The 19,228-nt window shown below is 30.7% G+C and overlaps 1 protein-coding gene across 1 annotated transcript; it reads left to right on the top strand.

Annotated features, from left to right (window-relative positions):
- Positions 1-8,097: 8,097 nt before the first annotated feature.
- Positions 8,098-10,370, top strand: LOC145033446 (beta-caryophyllene synthase-like). Its single transcript, XM_078982058.1, has 7 exons — positions 8,098-8,217; positions 8,310-8,589; positions 8,719-9,091; positions 9,205-9,423; positions 9,527-9,665; positions 9,733-9,981; positions 10,077-10,370. Exons 1-7 carry the CDS (start codon positions 8,098-8,100, stop codon positions 10,368-10,370), a joined length of 1,674 nt encoding a protein of 557 aa, XP_078838184.1.
- Positions 10,371-19,228: the final 8,858 nt, after the last annotated feature.

Raw genomic sequence — 19,228 nt, forward strand, 5'->3', positions numbered from 1 at the left:
GTTACATTCTGTTCAGTGTGTTATGTTATGATGTTGCTGACATGGTTATGTGGATTGTATGTGTATCGGTATTTTGGAGGAACTCACTAAGCTTTCGGGCTTACAGTTTCAGTTTATTGTTTCAGGTACTTCAGGGGATTGGAGCAAGACAAAGGCGTGATCGTACAACTCCTCACTTTTTTTATGAATTTGTTTATGGTATACTTTGATATGATACATTTTGAAAACAAGTTTGTAATGTTTAATGGATTTGAAATGTTTTAAAAGTTTAAATTGGCTTGAATTTTTATGGGTGTTACATATGTATATATATATATATATACACACACACACACACACACACTTAATTTAATCATAATTGATCTATTTAAAAAATTAAAAACATTATCTTTAGATTATAACTACATTACTAAAATACCTATTAGTAATCCTTCCACAATCAATATTCTTATTCATAATATGGTTATTCACGACCTGATTCTTTGTTTCTTCATATTTTGCATAATCGATTAAGAAAACCTAGTGATTTCATATTCCCCATCGATTGTTAAACAATATAATTCATCTACTTCAACTAATTAACATATAGGCGATGATTATAATCTAAACAATTTGTTGTGAAATGAATATGTAATTGGTGGTTATGTAATTGAGATTTACACCTCCAAACATGTGATCTCAATCGAACCTAACTAGATCTGTTATCGATCAACATTTTGGAGTGACTATTAATGTGCACAGTGGATTTTAGGTGATGAATATGTTTGGATAGATGGCACCTTCATGTCAGATTTTGAATTAAGATCCAAACTCTATTTAATTGGTCGATATTATTGGACAACTTCATGAAGGAGATATTTGTTGGGTTTTGGTCCTAAGAACATCCTATGTGCTCATACAAACCCTATTGCTCGGATCTAGGTTTCTTTATTGTACATGCAAGTTATCCAAGACTATAAACCCTAGATCTAACATATGATAATCAATATAACATATAAATAGGGTTTAGATCATACCTTGATTGTTATGTAGCAATAACAATCTCAATTCCTCCTTGTATTGACTTTAGAAAGCTTAGAGTCACAAATGTCACTCCTCTAATGGTTCACAAACACCATAAGCAAGAGGATGAAGAGGAGAGAGTATGGAGGCTGCCCAAAAATGTGTGAAACCCTAGAAAGATCATTAGCCACGTTTTTGGGTCATAAGAGTCTTATATATAGTAAGGCTATTAGGGTTATCTAACAAGGAAATCCTAATTTGGATGCTTAAGCCCTAAGCAACCCATGGAGCCCTTTCCTCAAGGCCTTGGACGATTTCATATGGGCTTCCCCCATAGAATTCGTCCACTCCTTAATACAAGGCAATCCATGGACCAAATTGCAATTATCTTATAATTACAATTCCAGTCCCTTAAGTTTAATTAATCTCTTTTAGTCACAAAACTAATTACCAATTAATTATTGACTAATATTAATTAAACAATATGATTTCTCCTTTAATATATTATTCTCATAATATATTAATAAATCATATTTAATCATTTCTCTCCATAATTCATCCTATCAAGTTGCATTGGGAAGGCAACCCGAAAGGACCATGCACCATCGGGTCAAGTACATACCAAAATAGTTATGGACTTAGACACTAATCCAACAGTCTCCCACTTGGATAAGTCTAATAACTATTCAACGTATGACTTCAGATCCTGATCTGCAATCGTAGCTTTCCAAAGCCGTTGTCAACTCTGATCATATCAGATACGCGTGTCCTTAGATAAGGGATCATATATTCCTCCATTCCAGATATTGTATGAGACATGATTTCTAATCATTCTCTTTGTACTATTTCTTGATTTCTGATTTATGACGACTGACTAATTGAACAAATCAAATTAGCCCTAGCCCGGCCGAGCATTTACGTTTGTCATCACTAAACCATCGAGGGGCCCAAAGATATCGCTTTTATCCTACTTTAGATAAAAGGAACGGATAAACTTTGATACAATGCTCGCTTGCACTCACTAACCAAATCACACATAACAATATGTTTTATAACACCAAGTTACTAGTGCATTTTCATATTATCAATGTGCAACCGATTTGCAAGATACAACTCACACATCTCGGTTTCAAGAATATAAGAGGTTATCGTCTCACCAATCACTCGTGATACAATTCATGGAGTGATCCAAGTGAGCGTGGGTTTAATCCAATGCTCAAATTTATATTCAAGGCCTCTTAAGCTTATACACCTTTGCCTTAGATAGTTTATATGTGTGTCTAAACAATTAAGACTAATTGCCAAACCTCACAATTCAAATTATGGAAAGGGATATCATAACCATAATCGAATTCGAGAATGCAACTTTACAATCACTATCTTCTTAAAACCTTTCTTAGTGAAAGCATTTCCTCACAATCATTTTCATGAAGGAGGAAATCTTATGACACTTAGATTTAAAGCGATGTGTTTGTTCCTATCCATGTGAATTTGTTAAAAACAGAGTTTACGACAAATTTAAACTCATATGGATCGAACTTTCTTAATCTTGATTTCTTGCCTTATGGTAGCACAGCTGCCCACCACGTCTTCTAAGTAGTTAAGTAGCTCACCTTTTCCTATCAATGTACCTTTCATTGATCAAGGTGCCTTGCCTTTTATGCGTTCAAAATGAGAACTCATAGGACTCATATGCACAATTAACTCAATTGGAATGGCATAGAAAACAAAATAGTGTCAACACGATAGGTTGTAAACCTCAACTCGTGTGCTAGTGATGATCGATAAGGTTTATTTGATTTGTTCTTGAAACCTTTCAAGACCATTAAGACTCCCACTGACTCCTTGACATATAAGATTCTCTTGTCAGTAACCATTTCTTGATAAAACAAATATTCAAGAGTTAGTGTAGCTTTTATCAAAACACTTCATAAATTGGTCCTAGTTGGCCTTTGTCTTATCCAAGACATCACAACTTTCCACATTTGATGAATGTTATAAACCTTCTTAATACTTTTCACTCATTGTCACAATCTTAACTTTAAGACTTGTTATTAGAACGAAGTATGATTGACCTTTTGATTTAACCATTTCTTCAATTCTTGATTCCTTTTCTTAAACAAACAATTGTACTAAGACTCACTTAGAGGATCAATTGAGATATGGTTCTTAATCATTAAGACCTATCATAAAGCATAAAAGGTACTCTCCCTTCTTCTCAGAATGGAGAAACTTTTATCTTTCTGCCTACTTGATTCTTCTTGTTCGTTTTGCTATTGATTTAAACCCTTTTAATCAATTCCGAATTATATTTAATCTTATAAGTATAATCATATTTACTAAACCTTTAGTAAATCATGACGAATATCTTTGTTACTCTTATGGTGGACTTGATCAACACACAACTTTGTGTGCTCGATCTCCTAGTCCTTTCACTTGACACTTTGTCAACGAATTAGTCTAATTTCCAAATATGAAATTTCTCATTCATCATGCAACCAAGTTGCGTGATTCCAAATTTCTGTCCAATTGAAACTTGGGCGATGAGAAACTCTCCCTATTTGGTAAATTCTCGACTTTTCCATAAACACCATAAATAAGAATCATGTCCATTTGTTGTAGAAATATGCAAACACCAATTTTCATAACGATTTCATTGCAAGGAAATAAACAAACAAATAAGTGAGACAAAATTTATTTTATTTATAAAAGCAGCGGAAAATATTTGTCCTTACAATGCAAAACCCATTGAAAACTATGTATTTCAAAAGGAAAATTTCTAACAACTCTATCATAACTGTCTAAGTTCAAAATCTAATCTTCAAGTCCATGCGATCAAGATCCATTTCTTGTGATTAGATTCATCTTGCTCTTTCACCAAGCTTCCTTTCTTTTCACCGATCCTGCAAAACATTCAAATGCAATCTTATTACATCATGTATTAAGAATCAATGAATAGGATCTTAACGGAGTTAGATAGTGAATTTTACCTGAAGCGTGTCATACTCTTTGACTCTCCCATTTTTGGAATTTTCAGGCTCTTGGGGCAGACTTCTATCCAACGCCCTTTTGTTTTTTGCAGCAAACGTTGGTCGGTTCTCCTAGAACATCCTCGGAAGCATGGTCGGTTGACTTTCCCAACAAATATGCTCCATTGCTTCGCCAAATCATTTCATATTCAGCAACAATGAGCATGTAAGTTAGGTCAATGAGTTTGTCGTCATGATCCATCATATAATACTTTCTTTTGAACTCATTATATGATTCAGGAAGCGACTGCAAAACCCAATTTACAGCCAACTCATTCGGGAATGACACACCCAACATTATCAACCTATCGATGTGTGATTTCATTCCTAGAACGTGGGCACACACGGATTTACCATCTTCATGTTTCATTTCCAATTGGGCCTTAGTGATATTGAACCTTTCAATTCTTCGATCTTGTAGGTTAGGGAGAACAATTGGAGGAGGAGGAGGAATTGAAGCATGATTTCTTATTCCTCGATCGAATCGTGGAATACCATCTTCATGTGGAATGCTTGTTCCACAGGATTTGGGAAGACCATGGTTGTCGAACTTTGACATCTACAAAACGGGAGAAAACAAATTCAAGTTAGTTGATCGATTGAGTCCTTAGTAAATCACCCAAATGAGATACTAAGGCTAGGACCCAACACAATACGCTACAACCTAGAAAAGGGATGTCGTAATCTAGTTGCAGAATATTTGAAGGTAAGTGAATGACGATTCACTAATTTCCACCATGAAAAACGAAAAATAAATTTAAGTTTTAAATCTATGAAAACTCCTAGATCCTTTGAGATCCATTGAACATTTCAATGGCATGTTTAAATCTCGATATGCCCTCTTGTTTGTGACTGTGATGCCGAGGATCACAAAGTGGGTGTGAATAACCATGCAAACTTACATGGTGCCCTCACATGTACATTCACCTATTCGATGTGCCGGTAAACCACACACGCTCCACCGAACTATGACAAACATTGAGTCACCCTTTGCTACCTTTGCTTAGAACCATTTAGTGTGCCGGTAAACCACACACGCTCCACTAACATCTTCTCAAGGGCAAAAAGTGTAATTTCATGGAATTGCATCAATTCACTTTTGCCTAAGTAACTAAGATTGGGAATTTGAAAAACATTTAGTTACTTTGTATTTCATTATACTTATAATGGAAGGTTTCGTCCTATCCTACCCGTTCGGCTAACGACCCTCCACTAGTCAAGAGTGTGGTGGGTAAGAGTGGATACCCATTCAATCGCCATATTATAGGCAATTTCCTTAAACACCCCTTATAGATCAGCTTCACGAATGAGGCCTACTAACGGTAAGACTGACTTTTGCTCATACATATATATAATGTTAGATTTTTAATGCTATATATATAGTATAGGGTGCATTTTACACTTTTAAAATACTAGGTGGTCAAATTTAACAATTATACTTTTAATTCAATTAAATTGTAAACCTAAACTTTTATGGATTTATTAAACCTATTTTAATTATACACCTTAATTAATTAATAAAACCACAAGGGTGTGATTTGAACTTTTCAAAACATTACTAGGGTTTTAGAATTTAACATTCCTAATTAACCTTTTAATCAACTTTTAAATTCCAAAACTTTAGGGCAAGTTTTGAATCATTTCAAAACATTAGGGTTTAGAATTTACATATACATCAAAATTAAACTATTTAATCAAAATTTAAATTCCAAAACTTGAGGACAAGTTTTGAACCTTTTTTCAAAACATTAGGGTTTTAACTATTTAAATTTCAAAACTACAAAACCTTTGGGTTCAAATTTAAACTATAAAACCTAAAAGGGAAAAATATGAAACTTTTCATAACAACAAGGATCAAATAACAAATAATTCAAATTAACATTTAATCACATAATTATCCATATTTGATTTATTTAATGATTTCTTGCAAAACAATTTATCAATTTACTCAAAATAATTAATCAATTATCACATAAGGAAACAATTATCTTATTAATTGATAAATATCTTCAATTAGATCAAAATTATAGTCAAATATATCATATAATCGGATTAATATTGATCTAACATGATAAGGTAACTATCCATAAGCAAAAACAGCAAGAAAACCTGAGATACCCTCCATCTGACGAGTTGACTCGTCGAGTCTGCATGGACTCGGCGAGTCCAGCCTCCAAAACACCAAAAAAACGATTTTTTTAACATGTAATGCATCAATACAATTGAAACCAGTCTAGGCTCTGATACCACTATTGGGTTTTGGTCGTAAGAACATCCTATGTGCTCATACAAACCCTATTGCTCGGATCTAGGTTTCTCTATTGTACATGCAAGTTATCCAAGACTATAAACCCTAGATCTAACATATGATAATCAATATAACATATACTTAGGGTTTAGATCATACCTTGATTGTTATGTAGCAATAACAATCTCAATTCCTCCTTGTATTGACTTTAGAAAGCTTAGAGTCACAAATGTCACTCCTCTAATGGTTCACAAACACCATAAGCAAGAGGATGAAGAGGAGAGAGTATGGAGGCTGCCCAAAAACGTGTGAAACCCTAGAAAGATCATTAGCCACGTTTTTAGGTCATAAGAGTCTTATATATAGTAAGGCTATTAGGGTTATCTAACAAGGAAACCCTAATTTGGATGCTTAAGCCCTAAGCAACCCATGGAGCCCTTTCCTCAAGGCCTTGGACGATTTCATATGGGCTTCCCCCATAGAATTCGTCCACTCCTTAATACAAGGCAATCCATGGCCCAAATTGCAATTATCTTATAATTACAATTCCAGTCCCTTATGTTTAATTAATCTCTTTTAGTCACAAAACTAATTACCAATTAATTATTGACTAATATTAATTAAACAATATGATTTCTCCTTTAATATATTATTCTCATAATATATTAATAAATCATATTTAATCCTTTCTCTCCATAATTTATCCTATCAAGTTGCTTTGGTAAAGGCAACCCAAAATGACCATGCACTATCAGGTCAAGTACATACCAAAATAGTTATGGATTTAGACACTAATCCAACAATATTAACCCCAACTTTGTTATCAACCGGCTACATCCAAATTTCTATGGACATGTTTGAGATGTTTAGGAGAATGATAATATTGTAAGGTTACAAGTTAATTAGGTTTTCAATAATAAAACATATATTTAAAGACAATGTTTTTAGTTTTTAAATATATTAATTATGATTAAATTAAATAGTTGAGTATTTATGTGAGTATGATTTTATAACAATATACATGTAATTTTAAATTTATAAGGAAATAAACATAATTATAAAATTTTATAAAGATAAAATAACTAATTTTTAATCACTAGAATAAAATATTAAAATAATTGGTTAACATGATTAATCCCTTATCTAAAATAATGAGATTTTCTAACATGTTTTATAAAGATACATATAAGAATCATTAATTATATGAAATATTATCATAATTAAAAATGAATTACATTAATTATAGAGAAAATTATCTATAATTATAAAGAATATTCTATATAATTAATGAATTTAATAATTTTCAATAAAAAATATTTTCTTATAATCAATACATTCTATATTTAGTTATGATAATATTCCTTATAATTCACATATTAAAAAATTCCTAAAATAATTGTTGAGTACCTCTTATTTATTTTTTCTTAAAAAGGATGCTTTGTCCATTTAACTGTGACATGAAATTGGCTAGATATGGTAAACATATTATTATATTGTTGGTAAAACAGTTGAATTTTGATGGGAAAAGAATGGTTTGTCCCATGCCAACTATGTGCAATTGGTAAATGTAGAATTACTACTTTGGTCTCTTGACATTAATCGACACTTTGGTCCAATGACCAGGTCTAACAGCCATCCCCTGGCTTAATTGCTTAAGTCGTCCTGACTGGCTGACTCAGGGGCCTATATATACACTTTTTATATCCATTCTTCTCTTCACAACACAACTGTTCATTTGTCAAACAGCAGCGATTTCCCTACTAACGTACATTATATAGGGACACCTTTTGATCATAAATCATCTTTAGAATTGAAGATATGACTTCTTTTGCTTCTCCCCTCGAACGTAGTGCAAGTATTAAACAAGACGTCGTTATCCGCAACACAGTGAGCTTCCATCGTAGCATTTGGGGAGATCAGTTTCTCATGTATGAAGAGGTTTGTATATATATATCATTACTAACTCTACCAACGAGAGATTAAGATCTAATATATTAATGTCGCGTTAATGTTTTTAATCGTGCCTATAGAGAAAGGATCGAGAATGGGAGGAGCAACTAGCCAACGAACTTAAAGAAGAAGTGCGCAAAATGCTAATTATCACCACACAACATAGGAAGCTTTTAGAACTTATTGATGCGGTCCAACGCCTTGGTGTAGCATATCATTTTGAAAAGGAAATCGAAGAATGTCTAAATCATATATACGTTTCGTATGGCCATGGGGATCTATGGATCAATGATAACGATCTCCAAGGAACTTCACTATGGTTCAGACTACTACGACAACAAGGCTTCAATGTTTCAAGCGGTATAGTGCATGGTTCACACCAGCTATATTTACTACTAGAAAATCAGAATTAGTGATAGAAATTAGTGATTTTTAGGATATGAGATTGACGTGTAATTAGTTTGCGATACTTTCCCTATTCACGTACAGGAATATTCAACAAGTACAAGAACAGCGACGGGAGTTTCATGGAGTCCATGAAAGATGATGTTCAAGGCATGCTTTCTTTGTACGAAGCAGCATACATGAGGGTGGAAGGGGAACAAGTTTTAGATGAAGCACTCGCGTTTACGACCTACCATCTTGCCAACATACTCGAAAATCACACTTCCCTAATTGAAGCTCAAATACATCAAGCCCTACAACAACCTCTTCGGAAAAGGTTGCCGAGGCTAGAGGCGTTACGTTATATACCTATCTACCAACAGGAAGCTTCTCATAACGATGCTTTGCTAAAACTTGCCAAGTTAGATTTCAATTTGCTCCAGGATTTGCATCGAAAGGAGCTTAGTCAAATAAGCAAGTATGTAAATTAAATAAACAACCTCTATATATCGTTTCTTTAATTAATTTGTATATATCTCAATGACCTTAATTTTTGTTATTCTCACGTACGTTTTATGTGTATATGTTTAGATGGTGGAAGGATTTGGATGTGTCACGAAATCTACCTTATGTTCGAGATAGAATAGTTGAAGGCTACTTTTGGATATTGGCAGTCTATTTCGAGCCTCAGCATTCCGACGCCAGGATTTTTCTAATGAAAGCATGCAATCTTGTAATAATTTTGGATGACACGTACGATAATTATGGTACTTATGAAGAACTCGAGATCTTTACTGAAGCCATTCAAAGGTATGCAATTGACATTAATTTGACTCTACGTGATACAATATCATACATATATACATCGTTCGATGGTCGTAACTTATTGGTTATTGTGATGGAATTACATTAGATGGTCGATGAGCTGCTTGGATATGCTTCCAGAGTACATGAAACTGATATATAAAGAACTTCTTGACGTTTATAAAGAAGCTGAAGAGTTGCTAGAAAAGAAGGGACAGACATATCGCTGCTACTATACGAAAGAGATGGTAAACTGTACATACTCCATTTGGTTTCTATAATTCGTTTTAATGACTAATTTTCTCGTTCATTTAGGTGAAAGAGTACGCTCGAAATCTCTTAATTGAAGCCAAATGGGTAAACGAGAGGTATACTCCAACTGTAGAGGAACATAGGTCTGTTACCTTGGTAACTTGTGCCTACGCCATGATTATCGCAAAATGTTATGTGCATAGCAATGATACGGTCACCGAGGAAACGTTCAAATGGGTATCCACGTATCCTCCTCTTGTCAAAGCTTCGTGTTTGATTCTAAGGCTCATGGACGATGTTGCTACACACAAGGTACGTATATATAGTTATAACAAGTGAAACTCCAAGATTCATTTTACAAGTACTAAAAACAAACTAAGATACTTAATGTGGTAACATAATTGCAGGAGGAACAAGAAAGAAACCATGTGGCTTCAAGCGTCGAATGCTATATGAAACAATACGGTGTCACTGAGGAGTACACACATGAATTATTCACGAAACAAGTCGAAGATGAGTGGAAAGTCATAAATAAAGAGTCGCTAAGGCCGACCGATGTCCCGAGGCCTCTACTTATGCCTCCGATCAACCTCACTCGTGTTTGTGATGTTCTGTATAGACGAGGTGATGATTACAATCATGCTGGAAAAGAAATGATCAACCACATTAAATCTCTTCTTGTTAATCCCTTAAGTTTGTAGTTTTCATTTTGTGATATGGGATATCTTACGAATATTTCACATCCTTTTGTAATAATGACAAGTTATTTACAACTATTTTATTATACTTTATTGGAATTATTAGTCCCATTACGCGTGTTGAAATTGAAATTGATAGAGTTCATGTTCTTTGAATTGACTGACTGCGTACGGTTGTGCACCTAATCATGGATAATGATAAATAAATGATAAAATTATAAAAATGATCCTTATGGTTTCACAAAGATCATAAAGTCAATCCCGTTAATTTTTTTGATGAACATGATTTCTGTGGTTTTCAAAACTTGCTTGAATGATTTTTTTTTACTGACATTGTGTTACTGTTTATCTATTGGTGTAACGATATTTTGGTTTTTTCAATGTTAGTAGGTATTGAATTTGTGATTATGGATAAATCATATGGACAATATATGTAGTTTTTTTCTATATTTTATGTTTATGAGTTTGAGGCATTTACACACATTTACTTTTTAAAATATCACTTTGAACACTTCACTTTGAACTTTGAAAAATATTATTTTCACTTCTTTATTTTTCTGAATTTTCGTGTTTAACCTTGTATTATATATAATTTGATTTTTATTAAGAACTTTCATTTAACAACCTAAAAAAACTATTTTACGTGTTTATTTTCATATATTCATTGGTATAATTTAAAGTGGTCAATGTTTGGACTTTAATTTAGAACTTTCATTCATTAATTTTTTTTTAAAAAGTTATATGGTTTTTTTATAAGTTTTTCAGTTTAAATTCGAATTTTTCAACGTCTCAACATGGTTTTTTTAACTTTATATACGTTTCCTATGTATATGACGGGTCACATATAATAATTTTCGTTTGTTATTTTTAAAAAACATATTATATTTGAATTCGTCTATGTTTTGACGTATTTTTTATACATTTTTGTGCTTAATTTTATATACATTCTTACATATCATTCAAATCACGTATAATAACTTTTGTTTGTTAACTTAAAAAAATGTATTATATTATAATTTGTTTATGTTTCGACCTAACTTTTTTTCATGTTTTTTTTACGTATCAATATAGATTTGAGTTCATCTATATTTTGACGTAATTTTTTATGTTTCATGCTTATTTTTATGTACGTGTTTCTTTTTTCGTTTGTGTCTATTTACGTCTAAACATAACTTTTATAAATACAATCGTCAAATTCAATTTACAAAATTCAATGATGATAATTACGTTTTTATCTATTACTACTCTAATAAATAAAGATTCATTTTGCCACATATCAATCTTTTATGAGTTTTGACACTTGTCATTTTGTGGTATTTTTGAAGTAAATAATATCCACATGCAAATTTCTAGGGTTTTTTTAATTTTTAAAATTAAAAAGCCACATAATACATATAACTATATAAGTAAAGTATTAAATGTAATAAATATGATCTTAAATTACAATAAATATATTTTTCCTTCTTTATTTTAACTTTTAATTTTAAAAAATACTTAATATTTATATTCTGATATTTAATTTTTTTAATTAACTCATGTAATACATGAGTCTCACACTTAGTATGTGAACACACTTATACATAGGAACATACATAAAATAAGCACCAAAACGTATAAAAAAATTAAATCGAAACATAAAAAATAAAGAAAAATAAAAACTCAAATTTATATCGACACGTGCATAAAAATCACGGTTCTAAATAACATAAGGCATGACTTGGAGGCAATATCAAGCCTCAAACTTTTTCAAGCCTTGACGGGCCACAACGTTTGTAAGGCGTGACATAAGACAAAAATTTTCTACATAATTAATATTATATATATATATATATATATATATATATATATATATATATATATATATATATATATATATATATATATTCAGATATTATTCATTTTTATAGACGTATATGAGTTAAATCGACGTTTTGGTATAACTTGGCGGCAGGTGCAAACCTTAGAGCCATGACGAGCTTTTTAGAACCTTGATAAAAATGTAACATCCTGACTTTCAAGTATATTATTTATTTATTTATTTTGAGAACTATTGAGCTACTCAACGAGTTGGTGCTACAACTCGTCGAGTAGAGTCGCGATGTGCCACGTGGGATTCATGATCTACTCGATGAGTCAAAGAGCCGACTCGTCGAGTAGACGCTGTGAAGAAAACCCTAATTCCCCTGGTTTGGGGCCTGTTTAAGGGCACTTATAGCCTCATTTGCGGCTCATCAATTGTTTTCCTTCACTGAGAGAAACCCTTATCGCCCTTGAGCTAATAGAGATAGTGTATGAGCTAATATTGAGTATTTTGGTGCATCTTTGGAAGAGAATAGAAGGATTTCAAGCAAGGAGCAAAAGGAGGTTGTTAGATCTGTTGTTATTCATCCAAAGAGTTTCTGTTAAATGTATAAAGTTCATACCTTTCTCATTAGTTTGGGTAGATCTCATATTATTTTGAGTTTAGGGCTTCTTTTCTATCTAATATTGGGACTTTGAGTGTTTTAGACACATATAGAGATTTGGACTTCAGATCTAGACCTTGTGAGGTCCATAGAGTCCAAAGGTCCCTGCTTTATTTAGCCATAATAGAGCCTTGAGTGAAAAACCCTTAATAGAGCATGTTTTTGGCATCTTAAGCCCTAAGTGTCATACATGAACGTAAAGCCTGTGGCTTTACGTGATAAGCAAGCCTAGAAAGCTTAGATCTAGAGTATGAGAGGGTTTCCTGCCTTGAAATAATTTGTTTAAGACTTAGGTCTGAATGGACTTGCCGAGTCGATGAGCCGACTCGACGAGTCAGTTAGGGTTTGTCCCGATGAGTTGGTCATGCTATAGCTCGACGAGTTAGGGGTTAACTCGACGAGTTGGACCTTCACGAGACTTCTGAGGAGTGAGTGGACTCGATGAGTCACAAGAATGCACTCGTTGAGTCAGGTCAAACTTGGATTGTTGACTTGAGTTTCACTTCTGTGAACTTTAGGGCTTGGTCAGCATGAGTAAAGGAGACCATAGAGGGGTAAAATGGTCTTTTACCCATTCCAAGAGTTAGAAAGAAAGAGAGAACAACCTTTGGTGTATTTGAGTATGAGTAGAGTATTAATTAGAGATAATTATCATGTGTGTTAGGCGGATGATAGTTCGAGATTTCCGAGTACGATACTTTTACTTGACAACTTACGATGTGATTCTTCTCACTATACTTATATATGTATTGTGAACTTTACGTTTTGTCTTTGTGGTTTATGCTTATTGTTATGAACTTAGTGAGTTAGGCCAGAGGGTCCACCCGAGTTGGCCGGAGGGTCTCCAGTGGAACACATTGACCAGATGGTCGTATTGAGTTAGACTCGAGTGGCTAATTTGATGTGTGTGGTATTTTGGGCAACTCACTAAGGTTCGTGTGTACCGTGTTATGAGTTATATGTTTCAGGTACTTCTTAGGATCGCGGGAAGGCACCGACTTGATTGTAAACACACTCACCTTGAAGATTTGTTTTGGTTGAAGGATCCGAGATTCGATATATGTATGGTTTCCTGGACATGAGATTTGATAATTTAACATTGTGGCACTTTGTGATTTTATTATTGAGATTAATGTGTTTTTAAATGGAAAATTTTGGTTTAAAATTTACGTTGTTACAAAAAATAAGTAAGTAAGATTTCTTTTTAAGTTAATGAACTAAATCTTAAATAATAAAAAATTTATAATATGTGACCCGAGTCATACATATAAAACGTACATAAAATTAAACACAAAAACGTTAAAAAATACGTTTTGCGAAACATACACAAACTCGATGATAATACATATTTTTACGTTATTTATTATACATAGTCCGAATGATATGTAAGAATGTATATAAAACTCAACACAAAAATGTAAATAATAAATAATATATAAATTACTTCGAAACGTTGACAAACTCGAATATAATACGTTTTTTAAAATTAACAAAAGAAAATTATCATATGTGACCTGTCTCATATGTAAGAAATGTACATAAAGTTAAGTACAAAAACTTACAAAAAAAAAAAAAAAAAAAAAAAAAAAAAAACACGCACACTCAGAACATAGACAGACTAGAATTTAAACCGACAATTTTATAAAAAAAAACATGTAACTTTTAAAAAAAAATAATGAAAGGAAGTTCTAAATTAAAGTCGAAACATTGATCACCTTGAATTATACCGACAATTATATAAAAAAACAAACACATAAAAATAGATTTTTTAGGTTAACGAACAAAAATTATTAATAAAAATCAAATTATATATAATACTAGGTTAAACACAAAAATTTAGAAAATAGAAGGATGAAAGGAACATTTTTCAAAGTTCAAAGTGAAGGGTTCAAAGTGATCTTTTAAAATGTAAAGGGACGGAAAAGCCAAAAACTCATAAACATAAAATATAGAAAAATTACTATGGTTTACCAAAGATCACAAACGCAGTCTGTGCTACTGGAAAAGCCCAAAATACCCTTACAGTAATGGATGAACGGTAACAACGTCAGTAAAAAGTGTCATTCATACAGGTTTTGGAAATCTTAGGGACCATGTTCGTAAAAAAAATTAGCAGGGACTGACTTTGTGACTTTGTCTAAATAAATGTATCAAAAGTTATAGACATCCATTGTTATGGGATTTTATCATCATATTTCTTTCGGTTTTTGAACTGATTTTTTAGTTTTTAAGAAAACCGAAAAAAAAAATTATTTGTGGTTTTGAAAGGGAAAATGACTTTGGAGGATAATTACATTTTATTCTTGTTCATATTTAGGTAATTATTTTTGTAAATATTTGATAATTTAACTTGTTAAATGTATTCACATATTATATTTTTACCAGCTATCACATTTAACAATAGTAGTATATGAACACATTTAACAATTTAAATGCTTAAATGTATACAAAAAATAGAAATTACCTAAATGTGAACAAAATAAAAAAGATAATTATCATGATAAATCATTTTCTTCATTTTTAATAACGATTTTATTTTTCATATTTGTATATATTATTTTACAAAACATTATTTGTAAAGTATCCATATTGATTAATTATTTATCCTATTTATAATCTTTTGATTTGAGAAATCAATTTTCTACTAATTTATTTTTAGCATTAACTTATTATCGTAAATACTAATTAAATATTAATCAATTCTAAAATTTATTTTTGAATTAATAAATATGTTTTTTGTGAAATATTTTATATAGCCTTAATATATAGATTTTTTTTTCTTTTGTTTTTAAGCATATGTAATATTTTTAAAGTAAATAGTATCTAACAATAAAATTAAATAAATTAAATATGTAATATTTTTAAAGTAAATAATATCTAACAATAAAATTAAATAAATTAAACATATATGAATGAATATGGAGAGTATTTTAACAAAATAGAAAGAAAATAGTATGTATCAAATAAGAAAACTAAAAAATCTATATAATGTAATGTTTTAAAATTATTACAACTTTTTCGTACTTTATAAACTTTTTAATTTTTTTAACACAACGTTATAAATTAATATTTAATGAAAATATTTTAAAATGTTATAATAAGTATTAAATTGTCATAAAAAATTTATGAAAAAAAAAAACTTGTAAGAAAATTTTAAAACATTTAGTAAATATTTGTTTTAAAAGCATTTGTATGAAAATTATATAAAAATATAAAAAAAAAATATTAAGTAAAGTTTAAAACATTGTTTAGAAAAAATATCATAAAGATGTAAATTATAAAGTCTTAAAAATTTTGTTAAAAAAATTGTTCACATTTAGGTAATTTTTTTTGTACGCATTTAAACATTTAATTTATTAAATATTTTCATATGTTATTATTATCACCTAAGATGATAGAAAAAATTACATACACATGATCAAGATGTAAAAGTAGTTACCCTCTCAAATCATTTTCCCTTTTTGAAACTATAATCTATTTAGAAAATTAATTAGCTCCCAATTAGAAAATTGGGTATTAGATTATCGGGTATGAGCAACGTCCTATCCAGTTTTTCTGAGTTGTCAACCAAAAATTAGGTAATCACATCTATTATGTATATATGTTTCATAATGCATAACATGATGATAAAAAATAAATGTTGAAATAATACAGAGTATTCAGTTACGGAACCTAGATATGTACAATTTCAACCATGGGTAGTGAAATATTTACATAGAGCCGTTCATATTTAAGACCAACGAAAATACATGCAACTTCGAGAATGTTTGACAGATTATAATATAGGATGGTAACGCAGATGAATAATTTTGGGAAAAAATGTATTTTTTTTTTGCTTTTAATTTTTTTTAGTTTTTAAATGTTTTTGTCCTTTGTTGTATTTTTTTTATAAAATATTATGTTTAATTTAAGATTTATTAAAATATCATGTTTTATTAATTTATTTGTTTTTTATAATTATTCAAAAAAATGATGACATGAAAATTAGATGATGTTATAACATGTTATGTGATTGTGTTCATTTACACACTTGGTGTTATAACACCACATATGACCAAGATGATGAGACGATAACTTTTGGGTATGATAATATGTTGTCCACATCCACCAATTTTAGCAACAAAAACCTGTCGACACGCATCTGTCACATAAATGTTCATTGAAATGATTTAGCAACAATTTATGATGTAGTTTGTTCATCATTAATGGGTTTTCATAAACTTTTTTTGAACGGCAAATAATTTTTTTTTCCACTACCAAGGATTGAAAATAATAACTATTAAGTAGCCATGCAGTTAGCGAAAATAATAATAATAACAATAAGTGTAAGATAAACAATGACTTTTCATTCGGTGGTATAAAATTATGTTAAAAAAGTTCCATATAAATAAAACCAAAAACCCAAATACAATAAAGAACAAAGGATTAATATCCATATATATAATTTATGTTAACAATTCTTACATATATTAGTGAACGACATGAATTTTATGTCATTTGAAACTAGATTTGAAACCCACTAGAGTTAAACTTTAGACAAACTAATAAAAAGGTCATCGTGTTTTTTTTTTTTAAATCTTTTGGTATTATGTTTTAATAAATGTCACAAAAATTACCGAAAATGCATAGTGCACAATTGAATTTTTTTTTGGTGCGTTATTTTTTATTATGGGTGTTGGATTACCAGGATTGTATTTTTAACTTTTTTTTTTTTTTTTCCATTTAGGACATTGTACTTTGACCATTAGTAATAATGTTATTGTGAGGGATCAAAGGTTTTATAAAACAGTAAAATAAAAGTAAAAATATTTAAAAAATATTTCTTTTTGGACTTAGATTTTTAAAATAAAATAAAGCATACGAACCAAATTTGTAATTAAGTAAGAAAACATTATAATTGTTTTGGATAGTATGATGCATAACCAAGAAAGTAAGTTTAGATGTCATCGTTCAAATGATAAACAAAATTAGATAAAATTCCTTGCAAGTTTATTCATGAGTGTATTCTTCTTACAAAAGATTAATCCTAAAGTTGCCAACATGTCAAAACTTTTGCAATAATCTTACAAGTCAAAAGAAACACTTGTCAAATTCAACATTTCGACTCCAATTACATACACTTTATGTTGATGGGATGGTTGTGGGTTATCTCCGGTAGCTTGTCACATTTTGTAGAATGCCTAGCCTTCCCTTTTGATAATTTGAGAAAAAAAATGAAAGTATATTGCTATATTTTTTAAAGATTTTCTAAAAAACTGAAAATGCAATGCTATAAGTAGAGTTTTAGAAAAAACCAAAAGTATAATGCTATATTTGGAAAGGTATTCTAAAAAATGAAAATACGATGCTATAAGGAAATTTGAGAAAAAAAATGAAAGTATATTGCTATATTTTAAAAGATTTTCGAAAAACTGAAAATAAAATGCTATAAGGACAGTTTAAGAAAAAACACGAAAGTATAATGCTATATCTAGAAAGGTATTCTAAAAAATGAAAATGCGATGCTATAAGGACAATTTTAGAAAAAAAAAATGAAAGTATATTGCTACATTTGGATGATTTTCCAAAAAACATGAAAATGCCATGCTATAAGGACAATTTAAGAAAAAAATGGAAATATAATGCTATATTTGGGAAGATTTTAAAAAAAATGTACAATGCAATGTCAAAATGGCAGTTTGAGAAAAAAAAATGAATATATAAGGCTATATTTGGGAAGATTTAAAAAAAATGAATGTATATTTGGGAAGATTTAAAAAAATGAAAATGTAATGCTATAAGGTTAGTTTGAGAAAAAAAATGAAAGTATGATCCAATATTTGGGAAGATTTAAAAAAAAATGAAAATGCAATGCTACAAGGATAGTTTGAGAAAAAATGGAAATATAATGCTATAATTGGAAAGATTTTCTAAAAAGTTAAAAAACTGCAATACTATATGGACAGATTGAGAAAAAAAATGTAAGTATAATGTTATATTTGGTAATGCTCATGTAGCCCAATATTTTGTTGGGGTGAGTTTGGTCAGTGAGTGATGAGGAGCACAAATGTAGTACTCAAGATTACAGAGTTGATTCAGTAGGTGCGTGATAGGTTGTAGACTACACATAGTCGACATAAGAGTTATGTCGATCAGTGTCGTTCCAATCTCGAGTTCCATGTTGTGCTTCTGAAAGTGTCACCTTGGAAATGTGTCATTCGGTTTCGGAAGCGGGACAAGTTGGGCCCTAGATTCACCAGTCTTTTTAGGGTTGTTGTCCGGGTGGGCAAGGTGGCTTATCGGTTGGATCTTCCTGTGGAGCTTAGTTAGATCCATAATATCTTTCATGTTTCCTAGTTACATAAGTGTTTAGGTGATGATTCCGTAGTGTTACCCCTAAATGAGATTCATATTGAT

Source organism: Lactuca saligna, chromosome 3 (assembly GCF_052625555.1).
Source record: "Lactuca saligna cultivar CGN05327 chromosome 3, ASM5262555v1, whole genome shotgun sequence".
In the NCBI taxonomy this organism is placed as follows: domain Eukaryota; kingdom Viridiplantae; phylum Streptophyta; class Magnoliopsida; order Asterales; family Asteraceae; genus Lactuca; species Lactuca saligna.

What these genes read in the sequence shown, in the direction of transcription:
- LOC145033446 (XM_078982058.1), top strand. Translation starts at nt 8,098, where the DNA reads ATGACTTCTTTTGCTTCTCCCCTCGAACGTAGTGCAAGTATTAAACAA. An exon ending in GCTACTATACGAAAGAGATG is followed by an intron (nt 9,666 to 9,732) that starts GTAAACTGTACA and finishes TCGTTCATTTAG; the next exon opens with GTGAAAGAGTACGCTCGAAA. An exon ending in ACGATGTTGCTACACACAAG is followed by an intron (nt 9,982 to 10,076) that starts GTACGTATATAT and finishes ACATAATTGCAG; the next exon opens with GAGGAACAAGAAAGAAACCA.